This window comes from Cyprinodon tularosa, unplaced genomic scaffold, assembly GCF_016077235.1.
Source record: "Cyprinodon tularosa strain WSP-4 unplaced genomic scaffold, ASM1607723v1 ctg146, whole genome shotgun sequence".
NCBI lineage: Eukaryota > Metazoa > Chordata > Actinopteri > Cyprinodontiformes > Cyprinodontidae > Cyprinodon > Cyprinodon tularosa.
In genome coordinates, this window is record NW_024038287.1 from 772,585 (window position 1) to 793,413 (window position 20,829).

General features: G+C 38.3%; 1 protein-coding gene across 2 annotated transcripts; it reads left to right on the plus strand.

Moving 5' to 3' along the window:
* The first annotated feature begins 1,077 nt into the window (after window positions 1-1,077).
* Window positions 1,078-19,862, plus strand: LOC119779358 (insulin-like growth factor-binding protein 4). 2 transcript variants are annotated; one of them, XM_038278980.1, is made up of 5 exons: window positions 1,078-1,225; window positions 1,322-2,444; window positions 14,166-14,326; window positions 16,772-16,897; window positions 19,140-19,862. In XM_038278980.1, exons 2-5 carry the CDS (start codon window positions 2,093-2,095, stop codon window positions 19,275-19,277), a joined length of 777 nt encoding a protein of 258 aa, XP_038134908.1. In that variant the 5' UTR covers window positions 1,078-1,225; window positions 1,322-2,092; the 3' UTR covers window positions 19,278-19,862. The 2 variants fall into 2 exon arrangements, with proteins under 2 accessions (XP_038134908.1, XP_038134907.1); XM_038278979.1 differs by lacking the exon at window positions 1,078-1,225 and having other exon boundaries at window positions 1,344-2,444; window positions 14,163-14,326.
* The last annotated feature ends 967 nt before the right edge of the window (window positions 19,863-20,829 follow it).

Genomic DNA, 20,829 nt, shown 5'->3' on the forward strand with positions numbered 1-20,829 from the left:
CTTACTTCCCCCAAATAGATGCGATTGAATCAGGCCCAGATTGATCAGGTGCAGAACTACACCTAGAGTGCAACACATTATTAATCTGGCTTTGCAGGTTAGCATGGAGCATAAAATGCTTCAGACGCTTTGTCAGCAACGTTCTCACAGATATGTCAAGCATAAACTAGCCTAGGAAGAGAGCTGAATACATGCACACCACAGTTTTTAGATATGAGTCGAGAAAACTATAAACCTACTTTCGCTTTACAAGTATACACTCTCCACATAAAACCACAGAAAAAAAATGCAGCCAAGTTTGTGGTTGTAGCATGATAAAAAGTTAAAAAGTTATTTATCTGAGCGTAATCTGTACCAAACAGCCTTGCCAGTATTATCTGATAAGAAACCCTGTCTTTGCCCCCTAGCCCCCACCCCTTTATAATTGCCACAGAATTAAAAGTGGACCTGGAAACTAACCATTGGGTTAGTTCACCATCAAACTAGTTAGTTATTTTATCAAATGACTTAAAGCCAACAGAGGTTTTGCTGTTAAAGCCCAACTCACCAAGAGCAAGTTTGGCTGTGGTATAGAATGACGTGTAAACAAACACGCACTACCATTGATTTATCAACACCCACCCTCTGGGGAATTCAGCAACAAACCATGCTGCAGAGCTCACCTTATTGGTGCCTTGTGAAAGTTTGGCTGCAGCCCATGCCCAGTCTATGGCAACCAGCCACCAGCTAGAGAAAAAAAATTAGAAAGAACACACGCTCACAAAAGCATTACAATGCATGCTGGGTTTCCATGGCAAAATGAAAGCAAAGGAACACCAGAGAAAAAGTGAGATGTCGACCAATAAAAGGCATTAAGAGCTGGGTGCAAGGCATATCTAGCCGAACTGGCAAACAAGAACAAAGTACAGTCTTTGATGATCAGAAACACGCATGTGATAAACTAGGCTTGCTGTGCAGGGTTGGTTGAACAAACTCTTGAAGGGTGGGGGGCTATTTAGGACTGGTGGGGGTAGGGCAGGGCAGGATTCTGGAAAAGTGGTGTTTGAGTGTCCCTTTGCCTTTTATAGCTGCCCATCATCAGTTCGCAACACGGGAGAGAAAAGGAGATCGGGGAGCTGACATAATGAAACAGGGAGTGGAGGGGGGACTCCATAAAAACACACACCGAGACCATGTTGAGGCAGCAGAGGTTGTTTTGTTGCCTGAACAATACTTAGCCACAGAGGTAGGTACATGGATTTTCTACGTTTGGGGTTGATTAAAGTGGAGAGCCCCTGAAGGGAGTCTGCTTCTTTACAGAACAAAATGTATTATCTTGCAGACTACTAATCAATACAACAGACCGCCTGTCACATAAACTACACCAAGTCTGAGTGGATATTGAGTGAGAACAAATGAGAAGGCGATTCAGCTGTTTTCCTTCATGCAATCAGGACTGAGAGAGGACAAGCAGAGGAGAGTGAGCACAAGTTTGCAGGCTTGAGAGTGTGAGAAAGCTTTGGAGAGACAGAGGGAGACAGAGGAGAGAGCTTCACCCTGGCTTTTCTCTGCTGCGCCTGGAGAGAGAGGCGTGTCCACGGACCAGTATAAAGTCCAAAGAGAGCTGCTTGCTTTGAGGCATTCTCAGAAGACGGTCTTTCGTGTTGCACACAGACAAGAGGAAGAAATTGTGGCTCTGACATTTTTTTTTATTGATGACAGCTTTGCAAGTGGACACTTGTTGACTAAGTATTTTTGGTGCTTCCTCAAAAGGTGGACAATACTTACCTGAAGAAACCACTTGTATCCTTCAACCTCAACTAAGACATAGTTTTTTATCACCCAAACCTTGGCTAGCTGATAAAAGGCAGGCTCCAGTTTCTGCACTGTGAAATTGAAACAGAACAACAGAGAGGGAATACAGCAGAGGCATTGTGTCCCCGTCCAGCTGAAATATCAAAGAATTCTGGATAAATTGTTCCTGTAAAGCCTTCTTTGTCCGTCTAAAATCTATCTGAGAGGAAAAATCATCAAAAGCAAAGTCAAGGGAGGGGTGAACCTGAGAGGATCCTTTACAAAGGGCAAAGGACTAAGTGCAGGTGTCTGAGCTGTCATGGTGCGAAGACGTGGCGTGGCTCCGACCTACTGGGGCCTGTGGACATTCGGCGCCCTGTCGTTGGCGGCGCTGTGCCTGTCGGATCAGGCCATCCGCTGTCCAGTGTGCTCTGAAGAGAGGCTGGCCAGTTGTCATCTGCCCGATGGCTGTGAGGAAACAGTGCGCGAGCCTGGCTGCGGCTGCTGCCCCACCTGTGCGCTCCCTAAAGGGGCTCACTGTGGTGTATACTCACCCCGGTGTGGCACTGGCCTCCGATGCTACCCACCACGTGGGGTAGAGAGGCCGCTACACTCCCTGATGCATGGCCAGGGCATCTGCACGGATGAGAGGGAGGTGGAGGAGAACTCAGGTAAGAGCAAACAATTCTGAGTATGCATCCTTTCAGCTGCTTTCAGGCAGTTATGAAAGCAAATTTTTTCAGGAAATTTCTGATTACAACCCATCAGTCCCGCCTGACCAGATCAAATTCCTGCCTCTTTGCTCACTTGGCCTCACCTGACCTGCGGAGTGGATGTGACAAGGTCCTGCATGTTCAGCCTAATCTCAGCTAAGCCTTGAAGAAGAGCGTGCTTCCTGTCGGCCAAGCTCACATAGTTCCTCCGCTGGCTTCTGGTTGCTGACTGTGAAAAGGGCCCTGCTGTGCAGTGCAGACTTAAGTCTTGCAAGCGTCTTGGTGTTGGCCAGGGCAGGCATTGTTTGCAAGAAGTTCTGTCATACCAGCTTCAATGAAAGGGTGGATAAAAAAAAAAGATCCTGGAGGGAGCTGTCGGGTGCAAGCTGGGATGTGCAGTCAGTATGGTGGCGGTGCAAATGTAAGTCTATGTGTGTGCTTTTGTAATAGGAGGAGGTAATAAAAGCTGCTGTATGAAATGACTGTAATGGAGAGAGGCCGGTCTGGGGCTATTAGCGGTCTTTGCAATCAGTAATTCACTTGGTGCTCTTTCATGGATATGCCCCTTCCTCCTGTTCCTCCTGCTGTTGCTGCAGATTTCTAACACTTCTTTTCCTGATGTCTCTATCACGCTTCTTTGGTCTTCAGACGCCTTGAAACAAGGAGAATGTCTGCAACCAGCTTCACACAGTAGGAGGGCTAATACTGGCTGTTTTATTGCAATCACTTCCTTCTGCAGATGACGTCAGGGGCAACTAAATTTTTTCTATTTACTGTTGTCTCGATACTTTAGCTGATGAATTTATTATACACCATACAAGCTTCTAGGTTTTTACTGGTTTCTGAGAAAACCAGAGAACTGGATGAGCGTCAGCCAATAAAAAGGATCCCAGGAGGTGCATCCTAACTGCAGCATCTGCTCCCCATGACTCGATCTACCCCACCTCCTGTGCGCCCCAAAGAGCCTTTGAGCGCATCGTCCACTGCCTTCAGCTCTTTGATGAGGATGAGCTCATCGGCACCCTGGCTGCCAGAGCTGAAATTAGAGACCTCTTGTCTCTCTGTGCATAGGTTAGCGTGACTGCATGAAGTAAAAGAAAAGAAAAAAAGCTGATTTTTGGAGTTTGATATTAAAACAAGAAACAAGCATCTGTCTGTGCTTGTTTTGCCTTTTATCTGTCCACGCCCGAGTGTTGCTGCTGCTCTAAGATGTTGAACTAACCATTAATTGACCCTAAATGTACGCTGCCATGAAATAATAGGGAGACATGTCTGTTTTTGTTTTTGTTTTTTTTGTTTTTAGCAAATGAAAGCTTTTTGAGACTTTAGATATTTGGGGGTATTTGGTTACCTTAGTGCTTAGTCCCACCAAGCCCCCATCCCCTAACTGAGTCTGCCATATCAAAGGGGTTCAGCACATACATAAAACTATTTGTAAATCAGCTTCACCAATGCTTCTGATAACTATTGAATTTTATGAGAAACAATCAGAAAAGAGGGAAGTGCAGTAGATTTCCTTTGTGGTGCATTCACTGCACTTATGCATTATTAAACAAGGGGGTGCATCTCCTGAATACATGCCCCGCTCCTAGCAACAGTGAACATGCAAGATAAAAATAGAAGAGGGTTTTTAAAAACCAAGAGGATTCTCAATAAAAGGAGATGGGATGATGTGAGGCTGAAAGGAATTTTAGGATGTTTAGGCTGGTTTTAAGACCCCTGCCAAAAGAAAAAAAAAAACTTTTTAAAATATAATAGTTTTTGTCATTAAATTGCAGTTTTGACACAACTTCAAAAACTACCTGGAAAAGCGTTGCTTCCAACAGGGATCTTCAAAAGTCTATGACTTAAAAAAAAAGTCTATTTTTTATATTAACAAGCACTCCCCAGGTTCTCATGTTAAAGTCAAAGACTGCTTGAGCGTTTCTTCCTAGAAGCACTCTGTGTCTTAATACTCAGAATAAATCATCATGTGTGTGTTGGCATCTATTCCTGCATTCCTGCCATGAGCAGCCGGGTGTCAGGTATAGGGGTGCGTCTCTCTGGTGGTGAAGGCAGATATCATTTACGAACTGATACATACTAATGTCAGATGATGAAAAGCTCTACACCTAAAGGTCCCAAGGGGCTTGATGAATAAAGCTGTCAGTCGAGCTGGACTCTGTATGACCACACTTAGTTTAGAGTGACGCACACAGGTCATTATGAAAGCTCCATGTTAATGTAGACATTGTGGCTTGAGACTTTTTGGCAGTTTCAAGTGAGTTAAAAATCTGGTTTAAATTTCTCTAGATTCTGTTTATTTATAAAGCATTGGTTTACAACAGATGCAATACTAAGGCACTCTACAGGGGAAATCGAATCTAATTTAGTCATCATCAGTTTCCCTGCATCGGGCTGGCCAGTAACACTTTATTGCACAAGCATTGACAAAGCTTTTTTGTGGCCCCATTTTGGGTGTTTGGTAGAAAAAAAAATGTTGATGGTGTGTATACCTATGCTGAAACTGGAATCTGGCTTATAACATTTTACTGGGAACAAACTGAAGACCCCGAAACTGTAAAATAAAGACTGGTCAAACTTGAAATGAAAAGCTCCTTTATTTCTTCCTTTATTCTATTTTAGATTAATATGGTTTCTTGGTGTTTGAATTACAGAAGAAATTTGGTATTTACACTACAACATAACCTGGACTGAAACATACTACTGATTACAGAATCAGAAATGAGTGATTTTTTAAATTCCATTGTTATCATGCAGTGCGGGTCTTCATTAAAGATTTTGTAATGAGGCCATGTAAGTAAAAGTTTATTTGTATAAGCATATTTTCACAGACAGATGTCACAAAGAGGTTCACAAGAAGTTAAACTCAAAAACGAAATACCCAGCAATGTACCGTATAGAAAACAAAACACAAATAGTATCATACATGTATATCATTAAGGCAAATATCAAACTAGAAGCTTGTTGAAATAAAAATGTCATTAGCTGTCACATGCTCATCCAGGAGGAGCTTGTCCTGCAAAGTCAATGACCCGATGCAGCTGAGTTTCCTTAGGTAGAAACTTTTTATATGACAATATGATCTGATTGAAATGTACCTGTAAAGTGCCTTGAGGTGACAAGTTGTGAATTAGCTTTTTGAACATCAAAATGATCACAAGCCTCCAAACTCCATGAAAAGACAGGAAATATATCTGGATTTCCTCTAGCTTTTAAAGTAGGTATAAGGGACCACTAAACGGTTTGATGCAATGTCCTCAGACTGCATAAAGAAATATGTGTTTGAATTAATTGGAAATAAACCAAGAAGCCTAATTATATTAGTCCTGTTCTGAGGTTTAAAACTAGAATTTAAAATTTCATTTTGAACAGCGAGCTTAGAGATTTTAAAACAGGGGTTATATGAGTTTCTCTGTTTAAGCTGGCCAATGGAAGCACCACAGGTATTTGGACAATTATGCTGTTATTTTTTTGTCTAAGATTCACAAATATTGAAGCTTTTATGGGAAGAAATTATGAACAAGGAACAAATGCTGACATCTATTTTATGACTTCAATTTAACAAAATCTTAAGCTATAAAAAAAAATCTGGATTAAATTTACAGAGGTAAAAATGTGCTCATTCTCACATAACTTTTCATTAAATTGAACTTACTGCGTTCCATTTAACTAAGACGTAAAACATGGATCTAGGAATGATATCTAAATCAACAACCATGTGATTTCAGGTTAAATACCAGCAGGATCATCTAATTGTGCTCAATCACCAAGCTAACCACTACAGTTATTCAAACATGAGACAGTATTTAAATGCATTTTGCACTTTTATACTGCAGCAACATGTCCACTTAGGCAGGTTATATCTATAAAGCATTACAAGAGATGTCATCTCAAAGCAATACACAGGAAATATAGAATAAAAAAAAAATTAGTTACAAAAAAAGTCTTTATGTACTGTTGTCTGGCACTGCTTTGAATATTTCGATGAACAAAGAAACAGTGACAGATTGACAGACAAGAAATAAATGATTTGTAAGGACTTTAACAATAGTTGGCAAACATTTAGCCTATGACATCTTGAGGTTTTTAGCTTCTTAGTATAATGTGCTTTACTGTTTAATACCCTGTGCAATAACCTGTTTCTCTATATTTGACACCCAGTGCAGTAGCTATATATAAATATCTATCTATATGTGCAATAACCTGGTATAATGAGCCTACTATGAAAAAAACAAAAAGCTGTCATATGTGGACGCACTGTATATTCTGTATATGTCCAATGCACCTTTTTCTTCCTGTAATTAATCAATCAATTCTAGCTAATTCTGGTACTTATTATTTGGTGGGTAAAATTTAAATACATTTATCATCATGTAGTTTACAATAAGTTACAAATGCCAGTGGCTATGCATGGAATGGTCTATAATGGGGAGTGGCGGCCTAGTAGTTAGGGCATAGAGCTTGGAATCCTGAGGTTATGAGTTTGAAACCCACCTAACCCCCAGGCGCCCCATGATGGCAGCTCACTGCTCCCTAAGGGGATGGGTAAAATGCAGAGGTCAATTTCTTCTAGGTGAGATCAATAATGTTCAATTATTATAATTCAAGATGTAACCTAAATTTACAACCACTGTCTTCACCACAGCCTTTACTTTATATTGTAGCTAAAGGATGTAGTGACTTAACAGAAGTTTCTCACAAAAAAACAATAATATTTCTGAAGGGTGTTGATTTTTTTTCTCCTCATGTGGAGGCAAGATATAAAATTGATTAATATTTGAATAATGAACATATCCAAAACCAATACTGGATTGTTTAGCTACTAGTTATGGTTTCTTGGTAGCCACTAGCTATAAAAGAATGCAATGGGGTATTCTATTTGTCTTCAAAAGTAGAAATTTTCTACCTCCTAGTAAGAAATTTCAACTTTGCCACCTCCATATTCTTATTTGGAAAGCCAGAGCAACGTATTCATGCCCAAATTGCACAGTCAAAATAAATACTACTTGCATTAACAGTAATCAAACTTCCGTATTTTTAATCTTTGTGGTAGTTCTTTTGTCATGTGTTTAGCTTTAAGTTAATCATTCACATACTATTTTTAGATGCCCACAGGATGATGTATGTCAGATCTGTTTATATGTGCAAAATGTTTCATAGAAATATGCTTTTGACATTATTGTGCTTGTAGCAGTAGCCATACTGACTATACGCACACATTCAAGATTACAAGAGTCAACATGCAGGAAAATGAAATGTTATCACCACTGAGATTATATTACTTTGAATTCCAAGTTTCCAGGTATATCGAGCACAGCGTTATTCTGTAACTCTACCCAGTTAAAAGAAGGAGAAAAAAAAACATGCCCCTTGAAAATGAGAATGTGAAAGAATACACCAATAACATATATATATATATATAATCCTGAAAGTGTGAAAAAAGCCTTATATTTTTGCAAGGCTTTCTTATACTTTATAAACTTGTATCATCATATAAGTTCTTGGAACCTCATCTTTGTCTTGAAGCTTGCATTAATCTATGCAGCTCTTAAAAAGGAAACTAAAATTTTGAGATTCTTTTGGCAGATGTTCTTCCGAGTTGTCTATTTGTTTTCTTTGGGCTTTGCAGTGCATTTGGACAGCTGGAGCTGTTATGATGGAGTAAATCAGATTACCTCACTCTGATCCCTTCTGAAATAGAAGCCGAGAGAGATATGCCAACAATTTAACTTGCCCAGGTCATGACAAATATTTTGGGGACAATGAGTCCTTATGGCTTACTACATCAACATCTACTGATAAAATAGGAAAAAAAAATTTCCACTTGCCAAACACTACTCAACCAAATTTTCTCAACAGGGCAACTTGTCTGATTGCAAGAAAACTGCCATTATTGCTCACCTCCTTACAGGATATTTGTAAATTCAGCTTAAAAATAGAAGTAAAGTGTGTATTTCAGTGCAGTTTGATCCAATTCACCACTGCTATTCCTTAAATCTTCTGAGCCAAAAGACATACAATCCCACCACAACTCATTCCTGTAATATTGTTGGATAACTGACATGAATTCAGATCCTGTTTCAATAGGGAAGAAAAATAAAATTCCTTCCTGAAAACAGAAGAAACCCAGACTCTCAGTGGACAGAACGGACAGCGCTTTGATCTTAAGGTCTTTCACAAAAATTAAAAACAATATTTTTTTTGTTGACGATCCATCTGGAAGAGATTGTGCTCTGACCTCAAAACCATAGTTTTGAATCTTATCCACACCTGTGTGAGTGTGTTTTCCCTTCCTTGTATTTGTTTAAGGCCTCAGGCTGATGTCTTATACCATTTTTAAAGTCAACAAAGGTATGTTCTTTTCATGAGTAACTACAAATGAGTGATAGCACACTTAGAAACGGCTTGCTTTTATCTAAACTGTACTGTATTAATATATTGTGTAATCTATTGAGTAGAACATTTGAATTTAAAGCAGACATATTCTTTCAATTGTGCTGATTTGTAGCTTCACTTTGTTTCAAGCTCCCTAAACATGTAGTCAACGCTGCGTCTGCTGTGTTTGGATTTGCGAAAACTAACAAACAGGACTGTTTTGACAGGAGTCAAACTGAAAGCAGAATCAGACACAGTTGAAACGGTTTTACTTGTCTTTAGATCCAGTCACTGGCAAATGAAAGAGGACGGGCACATACGTTTCTAATGAGCCGTGCAGTTAGTTTAAATCAGAGTTTGCCCAACTGAATCAGACATCAGCTGATTATTAACTGATTTTAAAGAGGTCTATTGCCCTGACGCTGCAGGTTTGATGCTGGTAATCCTGCAGAATTCAGCACAGACAGTAAAGAAAAACCTATTAATTTCAAGCCTGAACGACTTTTCAACTTCCTGCCAGAATCTTGCGAAATTAAAGTTGTGGGTGATAGGCAATAAAGTCTCCTATATAGAGTCAGACTTCCTCAATAAGTCTGAAAATAAAATTATTATATTTCTTCGTTTATAAATTTCTATTTTCACAAACTAAAAGTTAAAAATAGCCTAAATACAATAACGCGAACAGACCTGATCTGCTGATTTTAGCAGGTGTGTGCATCATCATTGCAGCAAACAGTAAACATACACAAGGTAAACGCAGCAGTGGTTGATTATGTTTGACCTAGGATCCGCATGGCTGAATCAACACTTCCACATTTCAGCTTTATTTTTACTGTTTATTTGACCGGGTGGCAAATGTACAATCATAGATGATCTCCTGACTGGTTCTCATCAAAGTGACAGTAAAACTAACACAAAAGTGACAATCTAAGCTACAGGTTCAGGGTTCTCAGTGTATATGTTTATGAAGATTTGCATAGTCTCAAACAAAAATATCAGGGGCAAAAAGAAAATACTGAAGAATATTAAACATTTTAATAGCAACTACAATGTGATCTATCATGCCGCTACAATCTGTTTAGAAGGAAATGTATGAATCTAATATATTTTCAGCAATAGCTTCCCTCTTTATTTTAGCTGCATAAGAGCTCATATTTTTTAACCTATTTCCCAACTGTCCCATGATCAAAACAGAGATCAGAGCCACAATGAATGCTAAGTGAGTGTTTTAAGGTATTCCTACTAAAATTATTGAAAAATAATTAACACTCAGGGTAGATTTCATGATTTTCATAAATTAATTTACTCAACCAAAACAAAACACCAAGAGAAATTACTGATATGCAATAGTTATCAATAATTGTAGGCACGTGTATACAAAATGGTGTATGGCATGAAATGGAAAGTGAAAAAAAATGTAGCAACATTTGGTGTAAAGTTAGAAGTGGGAAGTGTAAATTCAATGGTCATAGACAACCTGCCAAGGAGAAGTTGCAAATGAGGAGACACAAATAGATAGACAGAGGAAGGAAGTCAACAAGACACAGGTGGATGGCAATGGAGTGTGGCAAAGGCTGATTACAGGTGGGAAGTTCAGATGTTAAGATTTTTAGCTCACAAAACAAGCACCAAGTTCCAAAAGAAAATAAATCAATAGATATCTATACCCCACTCCAAAGCACTTAGCTGGAAGAAACAACATGAACAACATGAACAATGGATACTGACGATTAGTTGACATTATATGTTTTATGTAATTGAATATTTTAAATTAAATATTGCTTAAATAAATCAGCCGAAAATAGGAAGAAAATAAACATAAAATTAATACTGTAGCATGAAAAAAAAAAATTTGACCTTTCACATCATGTCACATTGCAAAATGTAGATGTTTGAGACCAACAGAAGGTTGTGAATAATTGTTAAGTGGCAGGAAAGTTAAACATACATTAGGTTAAAAAAATCTAAAAAAGTTCAACAAGGACATGTAGAAAGTTAATTCTACTGTGATACCCCTGAATAAAATCCAATGCAACTAATTGCATGGGCATTAAACAAGGATCCAACTAAATTAACAGGGTGTTCAAGGAGACGCTTAACCACAGAAGCCACAAAGAAACCCATTGTCACTCTGGAGTAGCTGACAGCACTATTAGTCCTGTCAACAGATTATTAGCAAAATATAAACACGATTCTTATGTAGAGTTAAGAGATGAAAACTACTGGTAAAAGATACCTGTAGGATTTCCCATTTACAGTTTAACAAATAGAAATGAAATCGGGAGAAAAAATGTGGATAAAGAAACTCTGCTCAGCTATAAATAGATTTAAATGTATTTAAATACAATTTCAGGGTGATAGAAAAACAAACACTGCACATAAACCTCAACAAACATCAGGCTTTGGGGAGGCTTTTCTTCAGCAGGGGAAATTAAGTTTATTCAGAGTTGATGGGGAGATGGATGGAGCTAAAAACAGGGTAATCCTGGGAGAAAGCCTATTAGGCTGCAAGGATCTGAGACCAGAGAGGAGCCTTGAAAGTTAGTGTTAAATGACAATCTCTATTCAATCTGCCTGACCTTGCATGTTTATACAAGAAAAATACAAAATGTTATTCTCTGGAAGAAACTGTACCTGTAAGACCTGCAGGGAACATTAAATCACAGATTGTGATTCCACAAAGTAAAATACTGAGCAGGGTTAAAACCATGAAAGTTTTCAGGTCTTATTTGTTAATCTTCCTTTAAACTATATATTATTTCACTTTCCCTTTAATCCCATGGACCAATGTTTTTAGGCCTTTCTCATAAATGACACAAAAATCAACCAAGGCTTTTTGAGTTTAATTAGAAAAATAAGTAAAATAATGTCATACATTTTAAGATTTATGAAGTATTTTACGAGGCACTGGACAATTCTTCATTCATCACATGTATTCTCACCTGTCACTACTTGTGTTCGGTCAGCTTAGACCATATAACATAGAAATTATATCAAACAAGTGAAAGGGTGGCGATCCAAATGAAACCTCAAACAGAGGTACTGACTTCCCCCATTTAAAAACAGGTTAGAAGACAGGACATGCCACCCCCCCAACACGATCTTAAATCACTTCGACTCGCCCTCTGAAGGAACGTGGACTTGTGGAATCAGAGAAACTCTAGCTGAAAGATGAGCAAAGGACAAAGTGAGGAAAGTAGCTGATATGTTGTTCCTTCTCGTTGAAGAAAGTGCTTAACACCAACAAGACTAAAAATACAAACAGCTGAGACACACTTTCCGTTAAGGACAAACCGTTAAACTGTCTGCACAGCTCTGAGGAACCTAGTTATTGTTTTCACTCCTGTTGTAAACGTATGAATGCATAGAACATATTGGATCTGAGTTTGTGTGCAGTGCAACCTTAAGAAAACCTTAACTTTCTTTCAGATAACTCCAAAAAACAAGATTTCTGGTCGTGGCTTTATCCGGAGCTCTAATCTGGTTTAAGGTTCAGCAAAAAAGTGTTGTAAAACCCTCAAATTAGCTTTATACAGGTGCCAGCATGTAAAGAAAGTCAGGGGTACGTACATTATTTTACATACCGTATTTTGAAAATGCCTGAACACAAAAGATTACAACTTTCCAAAGTTATTTCAGCATTCCTGCACCCACATTCACTGACCAGTGCCCTCTAATGACAGAGAAAATGCCCTATAACAACCTCCACGTGGAACAAAGGGATGTTGCTGAGGGGTTCTCGAGGACGAAATGCGAGGGGGGGCATTTCCTCAGGAAGCAGCTGGGAGCCTGGAGGCCCAGAAAGCTGCAGAATTATAGGCATACAAAGGTGAAAGTGGTGCGGACCATAATGCAGGGAGGCTGAAAGAACAGCATCATTTAAAACCTCAAGGCTTGGTTGTAACACAGTAGCTGCAAGGTACCAAGGTCAGAGCTGAGGAAGAGAGCCCAATCACAAAGCTCTGTCCTTGAGGTTAACTGGCCTGGATTTCTCCACATTCAGCCAGACGAGATATAGCATGCCTTAAAGAGGTTTTAACAACCTTTGGACATTTTCACATTTCATTTTCCAATCACTTCCTGCCATTTAGGGATAGGATATTCATTGTATTTAAATTTGCTGTCATTCTGTAAGTGTGTAGAAGCAGACATGGGCAATGTGGAGTCAACAAGTCATCTCCATGTCATGTATTTGTTCTACCCAGCCACTGAAGCAGGTGAGTCCAATCTTCACCGTGAATTAACCTGTGCAGATTGGACTCACCTGGTTAATTGGCTGGGTAGATTAAACACATGTCATGGAGATGACTTGTTGACTCCACATTGCCCATGTCTGTGTAGAAGTGAAGCAAAAGATAAAAACAAATGGTTTTCTAATTGTTTTTACCTCTAGAAAATTGACATACATTTTTTTATCACCCCATCTGAAACCCCTCGTTATCTGCCTTTAAAAGTTACCTAATTAGCTCATGGAGTCCAACTGTGCGTAATTTATCTTTGCAGGGCTACAGCTGTTCTATGAACACCTCTGAGGCTTGTTAGGAAACATTAGACCAGCGTTTTTCAATCAGGATCCTTAAGGCACACTCTCCTGCATATTTTTAATGTTACTCAGCTTCAGCACAGCTGATTTCAATTGTTTGCTGATTAACAGGCTTTGCTAAAAAGCGATTATCTGAATCAAGCAACAAAAGCATGCAGGAAAACGTGCATTGAGAAGCAGCTTTGAAAATCCTTGCACCGGAGAATCACGAAGAACTAAAGCAGTCCATGAATGAAGTTGTGAAGAATCTCTAGGCAGAGTTTATTAAATATTGTGCCAAGTTTTCCTGTCACACTGATCACTGTTCAAGCCATTATATGAAAACTGAAATAGAAGCAAGGACACTTCTGGTAACTCTGGACAAGCTGCAGAGATCCGCAGCGCAGGTAGGAAAATCTATTAAGAGGAGAATTAGTAGTAGTAGACTGCAGGCATCTGAGCCCTCTGGAAGAGCATTGACAAGAAAGTGAGTCCTATCTACTATCTATTTGCAATATGTTAAAGACCACCAGATTCAACCAAAACTGAATGTTATTGCTCCCAAGGAGGGCAAAGTTAGTAGACATTAATCCCCAAAGGCTCGGGGAGCACATAACAAGCAGCAACACATAAAAATCCATTTGTAACTCACCATAATAAAATGTCATTGGGTATGACCACTTTTGCAAAAGGTGATGATGAAGACTGCTAGAATGGAATGAATGCTTTACCATTGAAACTTAATCCTCTTTATGTCTCCATGTTCATGTTTTTAGTAGCAGACAGACAGGAGGAGATCATCCCTGAACACCCCAACAACAGCAATATCCGCTGCAGTCCACAGGACAAGCGCTGCATACAGAAGACCATGGCAAGGCACCCTATGAAATCCACAAATCTGAGAAGCAACAGCGGCAGAGAGGATACCAAGCCAGTGCTGGTGAGAGAAATTATCAGTTTAACACAAAACGGCAAAAATAAAAATTAGAGCATTAGTGCATGTTTTTCATATCAGGATTTTTATAGGCCCTCAGTTGGAACTGTGTGGTTATAAAAGCCACAAAGTAGTTATTTACAGATTGTGTCATTAAAAAAAAATCTTAGGATATAAATGTAATTGCATAACAGTCGCACCAGTCTAATAACTCCATACAAGACATGGTTCGATGCTGCAACGGTCACAGAATCCATGACATATCCATGAATTTACACACATGCTAATGTCAGCTGTCCACTGGTAGGAGCACTGCCATCCATGGTAATTCTTGAGAGACTCTGCCTTGGCGAGTGGAGCTGAACTAGTGACGCAGACTGATTAAAAACGTCTGCCCGCATGATCCATTCACATGCAACATTCTTTGCTGTGACCTAAAGTCAAACAAAATTGCATAAGAACCATATCAGTTAAGGTTAAAAAATGTGTTTTCATGAAATTTGTATTGGAAAGCTTGATTTTAACTTGGTTGCTCATTGGGTTTGCAGATTCCTCAGGGCATTCTGACCCACCCTTTACAGAATCACTGTCGTAAATTTATGCTTTAGCATTTTTACATAAATCTGAAGACTGTTTGGATCACACTTACTGTAATGATCCTAGGGTGATTCTTCTTTGGCTGCTCCTTTCCTTTGATCACGCAGGGAGAATCACGCAGGATTCCCTGTTAGGGTAATGATTGGTGCAGGATTTAGGAGTTGCTTATCACTTTAATGAAGTCATCCTGTATCCTGAATAATGATTCTGCTTTCCAAAGAGATGCTTCTCTCTGGATCATTCTGGACATTTCATTTGTTCTAAAGGATATGTGTAGGGTCAAAGGTGTGCCAAAGGTCTGGGGTTTGGCACCATCTGACCACTCCACATTCTCCTAAACAGAGTAGGTAATTACATAACTTAGGACAGCACAGTGCTTAAACACTTCAGTCTGTCATGTGATGTGTGTTTCCAGTTGTGTTCTTGGTAACTGTGGTCCCACTTGCTTTCAGACCATTTCAACTCTTCCTGTGTGGTTCTAAGTTGATCCCTTACTATGTCTTGACAATATTCTCGTTCCAAGAGGAAGGATTTTTTTTTTTTTTACAGAACTCCAAGCCAAAGGTGGAAAATATCTTTCTTATTCATTTCAAAGTGCCTCTTAAATACAATATAATGTCCCTGGTAGTATTTAAAAACACGTTTAGTCATTTTGTAGAGATTTAGATGGAAGAAAATGATGGAGCAGATGTGCTTTATACAGTTGAAAAGTTGGGCAAGGGACATCTACAATTGTTTGATTTATTGATATTGTTCATGGGCACATGTGCCATTTTGCAGGAGCCAGAATTCAGGAAGGGCTGTAGGGGATCAAATGCTTATTTCACTCAATAGCAGAAAAACTTTGATGCATATAGTTTTTTTTTGGCTGTCTTTCTCCCTCAAAATGAAGCCACTATAAAGCCGAGGACACAATGATCCGATTTGGCACCCGATCCAACTAAACATCGGATCACATGAAATCTTAAGCAACATAGTTGAAATGAATATAGCCACACAGACTGCTTCCAATTCTCTGCAACTGCATCTGCAGTTCCAACAAACACCGACCCCTGGTCTATGTTTTACAGACATGTTTAACAGCTGGAATTTCCTTTCAGTTTAAATTAAGGTCCCCTTCCAGAGGGGGTAATTCAAATAAAGGCTAATCTTCTGAGGTAATGTATGTTATTTGTTATTTTTTAATCATGAAACCTATGGGAGAGAAAAAAACAGGAATTTAATCGGATTAAGTAAGTGGATTGATTATAAAAAATATAATCAAGGGGTTTTAAATAGTCAGTTTCCTAGAGGCTTCTCTGCTTAAACACACCGAAATGAGATAATTAGTCTATTAGCTGGATTAAGTCAATCGTGAATGCATGATAGGGAGATAGTTCTGCCATTTTATTAAAGTTCATTTGACCAAGGAAGCAGCCAAGAGTTGACGGAAACCAGCTGTGATTGAGTTTGAGAATCCAACTTTATACATGGGCATGTTATATGTATCATGTAAATTAAGGGATATTAAAAAAATGGTTTCAAAAAGTTTCCATCATGTTGTTTGTTGTTCAATTATGAGAGGACACTTGCTTGAGGTACTAGAATTTTCTCTACTTGTGTGTCGGATTGAGTTGTCAACACTCACCAATCTGTTGCTGTATGCTGCACTTTACCCTTGCTTACCAGAAAGACAAATTTATGAGTTTTTAAATAAAAAAAATTAAAAAAACAACATAAAAAAAACAAATGCCTTGTAAAAAAAGAAAAAAAAAAAAGAAAAAGTGTTTTGGGATCTTAGTGCATAGTTTAAATACACAACAGATATGAGGGTGTTGCATATAAGACTAATCAAAAACGTATTTTTTCCCAAAGGCGCCGTGTCGTGCTGAACTGCAAAGAGCACTGGACAGATTGGCATCTAACAGCCGCACCCATGATGACCTCTTCACCATCCCCATCCCCAACTGTGACAAGAATGGAGATTTCCACCCAAAGCAGGTCTGTGACTTTTTGGAAACACTGAGCGTCTTCTGGCCATGTCTCCCATTGAACTGTGAATCCTTATAGTTTTGCCAAATCAAATAAAAATCACGATCTGTAAACTTTAAATGGCTCTATTAAGACCACATCAGGATCTGTGAGCCAGAACACAAAACACGCCCGCAAATGATGACATACTATCTTAGCAGTTCAAGATCAACAAAGGGTCTCCAAACAGACTGCCGCAGTAAAGCCAAGGGCTTGTTTTTCCAAGCTGGTGTGGAAAGTGATTTACGTTCAGGAATTAAGATGTCATGTGTAAGGCAGTATAATCTTTACTATTGAAAAACTCCCTTTATTAATGTGATGGATGCAATTAAATTTTGTATATAGTCTCTATATTGTTTGCTTTCTGTTATCCAGCTTTGCAAGACTGAGCAAATGTGCAGATAAGAATGAGAGAATCACAGAACATTAAAAAAACAGAGATACAGCTGCTTTAAGTTGCAGACTCAGACTGTGATAAAAAGAAAGCTTTAAAAAAACACCAGCCATCAAACGTCTGAGTTATGCTGATTGTGTAACAAGGTTAAAGTATCTCAGCCTGCTCAGGTTCTCAGGCATCTGTTTACTGTTTAACTAAAACTGCACTGTGATAATACCCAAAGGGAAGCAAAGCATAGGTCATTAAGGACAACTGGGACCAATTCTAAGCCCGGGTTGCTCTGAGATTTTTAAATGGCTGTGTTGGAGGCTTTTAAAAACCTAAAATCATCCCGTGTAATAGTTCAAATGCACACACAAACCGTATGACGGGAACAGCTGAAAGCTCCCAGGAGGAATGTGGGGATTCTATCCCGATAATCTAACTACACCAAAATGAGTTTCACTATTTGTTTAGTGCCACAATAATTGCGAGATTGTTGCAAATTACTTTTACATATAATTGTAATCTCTCTTAAAGATAAAGCATTGCAAAATTGCATTTGATATCTGAGTGCCTCAGTGCCAAAATATATTAAAGAGTCTGGTTTTAAATCATGCTAGAGCTCTGGTCACGAGAAGTAAAGAGTGAAAAGAGAAAGCTGTTTATTTGCACATCCAGTACATCCAGACCAATGTCTACATTCTTCTGGAGCTATGTCTGCGTCACACTAGCAAATTTAGGTCACAACAGCACCGTTATAGTTAGATTTCCATGGCCTTCTTAGATCTATTAGTTGGTACTTGATTAGAAAAAAAAAAAAAAAACAACCTCCCCCCCCAAAAAAAAAAAAAAATATATATGTATATATATATATATATATATATATATATATATATATATATATATATATAATATATATATATGTATATATAATATATATATATGTATATATGTATGGATGGACATATATAGATATAGATATATATCTATATATCTATATCTATATATATATATCTATAGATATATATATATATATATATCTATAGATATATATATATATAAATATAGATAGATAGATAGATAGATAGATAGATAGATAGGTATAGAAATAGATATATGTATATATATGTAGATGTATTTAAGTATATATATGAGGTGTATTTTTTATTTTTTTTTTACTTAACAAAAAAAATCTTTTAAAAGTGGTGTCAAAACAAAATCATGGGGAAATGGGAAAAATACAATGAGAAAAGTATATTTTCCAACTGCATGAATTGGGTTTGCAAAGTTGCATGTGGTCATTTTGGCTTCATTTTTGATGTTGTTGCAGTTCTGGAACCTAGGAACTGCTTGTTCTTTGAGATGACCACAAACTCAATTGCATTTAATTCAAGGTTGCATTGCATTTAATCAATTTTTTTTTTTTAATAAGTCTTTGTTAATGTTAATAGCTGTGGGTAAGAAGTTCGTCTGTAGCAGTTTGTCTTGAAACTGTATTAAGAAGTGTGGTCATCCATCTGACAGTGGAAGTTTGGCTCAAATACATTTATAAAAATGACATTGATTCCAAGAGCAGCTGCATATCTACAGAACCATATGATGGCCCAATCCAAGTCCACTTTTTAAACTGACTGAAATCTGCCATGAAATACCTTACCTTAACCTCCAAGCATTGAAAAACTGGAAAAAGGTTGCAAAGCTGTTTATGTTGGCCAGAGTTCCTCCTAATTAATGTGTGATAATAATAAGGTTATACTGGTAACAGAGTAGTGCAATCTTTATTATTGCATATCTCTATATGAAGCCTGTTTTTGTTTTTTTTAACACCCACAGTGCCATCCCGCACGTGACGGCCATCGGGGAAAGTGCTGGTGTGTGGATCCGAAGACGGGGATGAGGCTGCCAGGGCCCCTGGAGCTGAGAGGGGATCTGGACTGCCACCAGTTAATGACTGCAACCCTAAAGGACTAAGCAAGGCGGAAAATGGACAGTTTGGGTTTGCTGGACCAGCTCAATTTTCTGGTGCTGTTAGTAGAACCATATGAATAAAAGAACTGCATACTTTAGCCTTCCTCTACCAAAGGCAAACTGGGGTTGAGGAAGTTGCACAACAAAAAAAGGATACCATTAAACTGAGTTATTTTACTACTATGTTTTCGTATGTGAGACAAAGTGATTTGAGTCTTTTGAGCACTTGTCTTGTTTTGTTCCTACCATGTGAGCTTAAGACAGACCGTCTTTAAACATGTGCGCTTTAAAATGGTAGAAAAACAAAACACACTTCGACAGAAAGGGGCTGTATATGTGATTCATGTAAGAATTACAACCTCTTCTGTGTAATCTGCTTAAAAGTGACAAAAAAGCATTTACTCCATTGAAGTATAGCTGTAAAAAAAAACAAAAAAAAACAGGAACTGTGGATTGTCTTTTCCTTTTTTTTCTGGAGCACTAGTTTAGGTAGAAACGCAGAATCAGGACAATCCAGAAACACTTAGTTTTAAAGATAGCTACAGTTTATTCTGCAATTGTTTTTTTTATTATTATATGATACATATTCTTTATGTAGAAAAAAGCACAAAAGAGTAGGAAAAGAACTTTATGGTTTGGACGCAACAGTTTTTATGAAATGAGAAGAAGCGGCTAACAAAAAGCCGTAGCTTTCACACAACAGCACCAAAGTAAAAAGTGAAATTAAGCGGGAAATATGTAACTCAGAGAATCCTGAGCAGATTTAAATCTTCCAGCAATGAGCTACCCTGTCGTATTTTCTAAGGAGCATCAGTTGCAGTAACATTGGCAGCATTGCCTTTCTAACCACTCTGCACACTGCTGATAGGATAATCTTCTTTTTCCAGCTGGGGCTAAGAGATGCCAGTACGACCCTTGTGTTTGTACGAACATGCTCTGGCATACAGAATTTCTCCCCAGCAGACTACTTGGCAAAACTTTGCGGTGCTATATTCTGACTGTGCCAAAATATAAAACAAAGAAAGTTTCTGATCTTTTTTTCTTTTTTTTTCTGGCAGTTTATAAGCATTCGAACAAAAGTGACAAGATTACCATTGACATTTATGAGAAGCAATTCAATGGATCCAGCTTTCATCGTTACCAAGGAACTGATGCTGTCCTTTTCTCTAAAATCAAAAACATGTAATGTTCCCCTTTGCACTACCCTCGTCTCTGGCACATTTTTCAACTGGCTAGTGTTCTAAAGCTGGAGGATCATTTTGGTTAGATAAGGCAGCATTGTGTAATAACCATTGGGTGACTTCTAGCTAACAAAATTAGTGTTTAAATTTAGCGTTGTAGCAAATATACCACAAAAAAAACAATTTTTTTTCCTTCCTACCCTTTATCATAATATTTAAAGAACTCTAATATTAAAGTAGTCTAGCTAGTAGCGCTAGCTGGTAGCATGCCAATGGCAACAGAAGTGAACAAGTAGGCTATCAAAACTGACTGGATTTAAGCTAACTTTTATTGGTGATATATGTGGACAGCTTAATTTGAATGTTATTGGTTA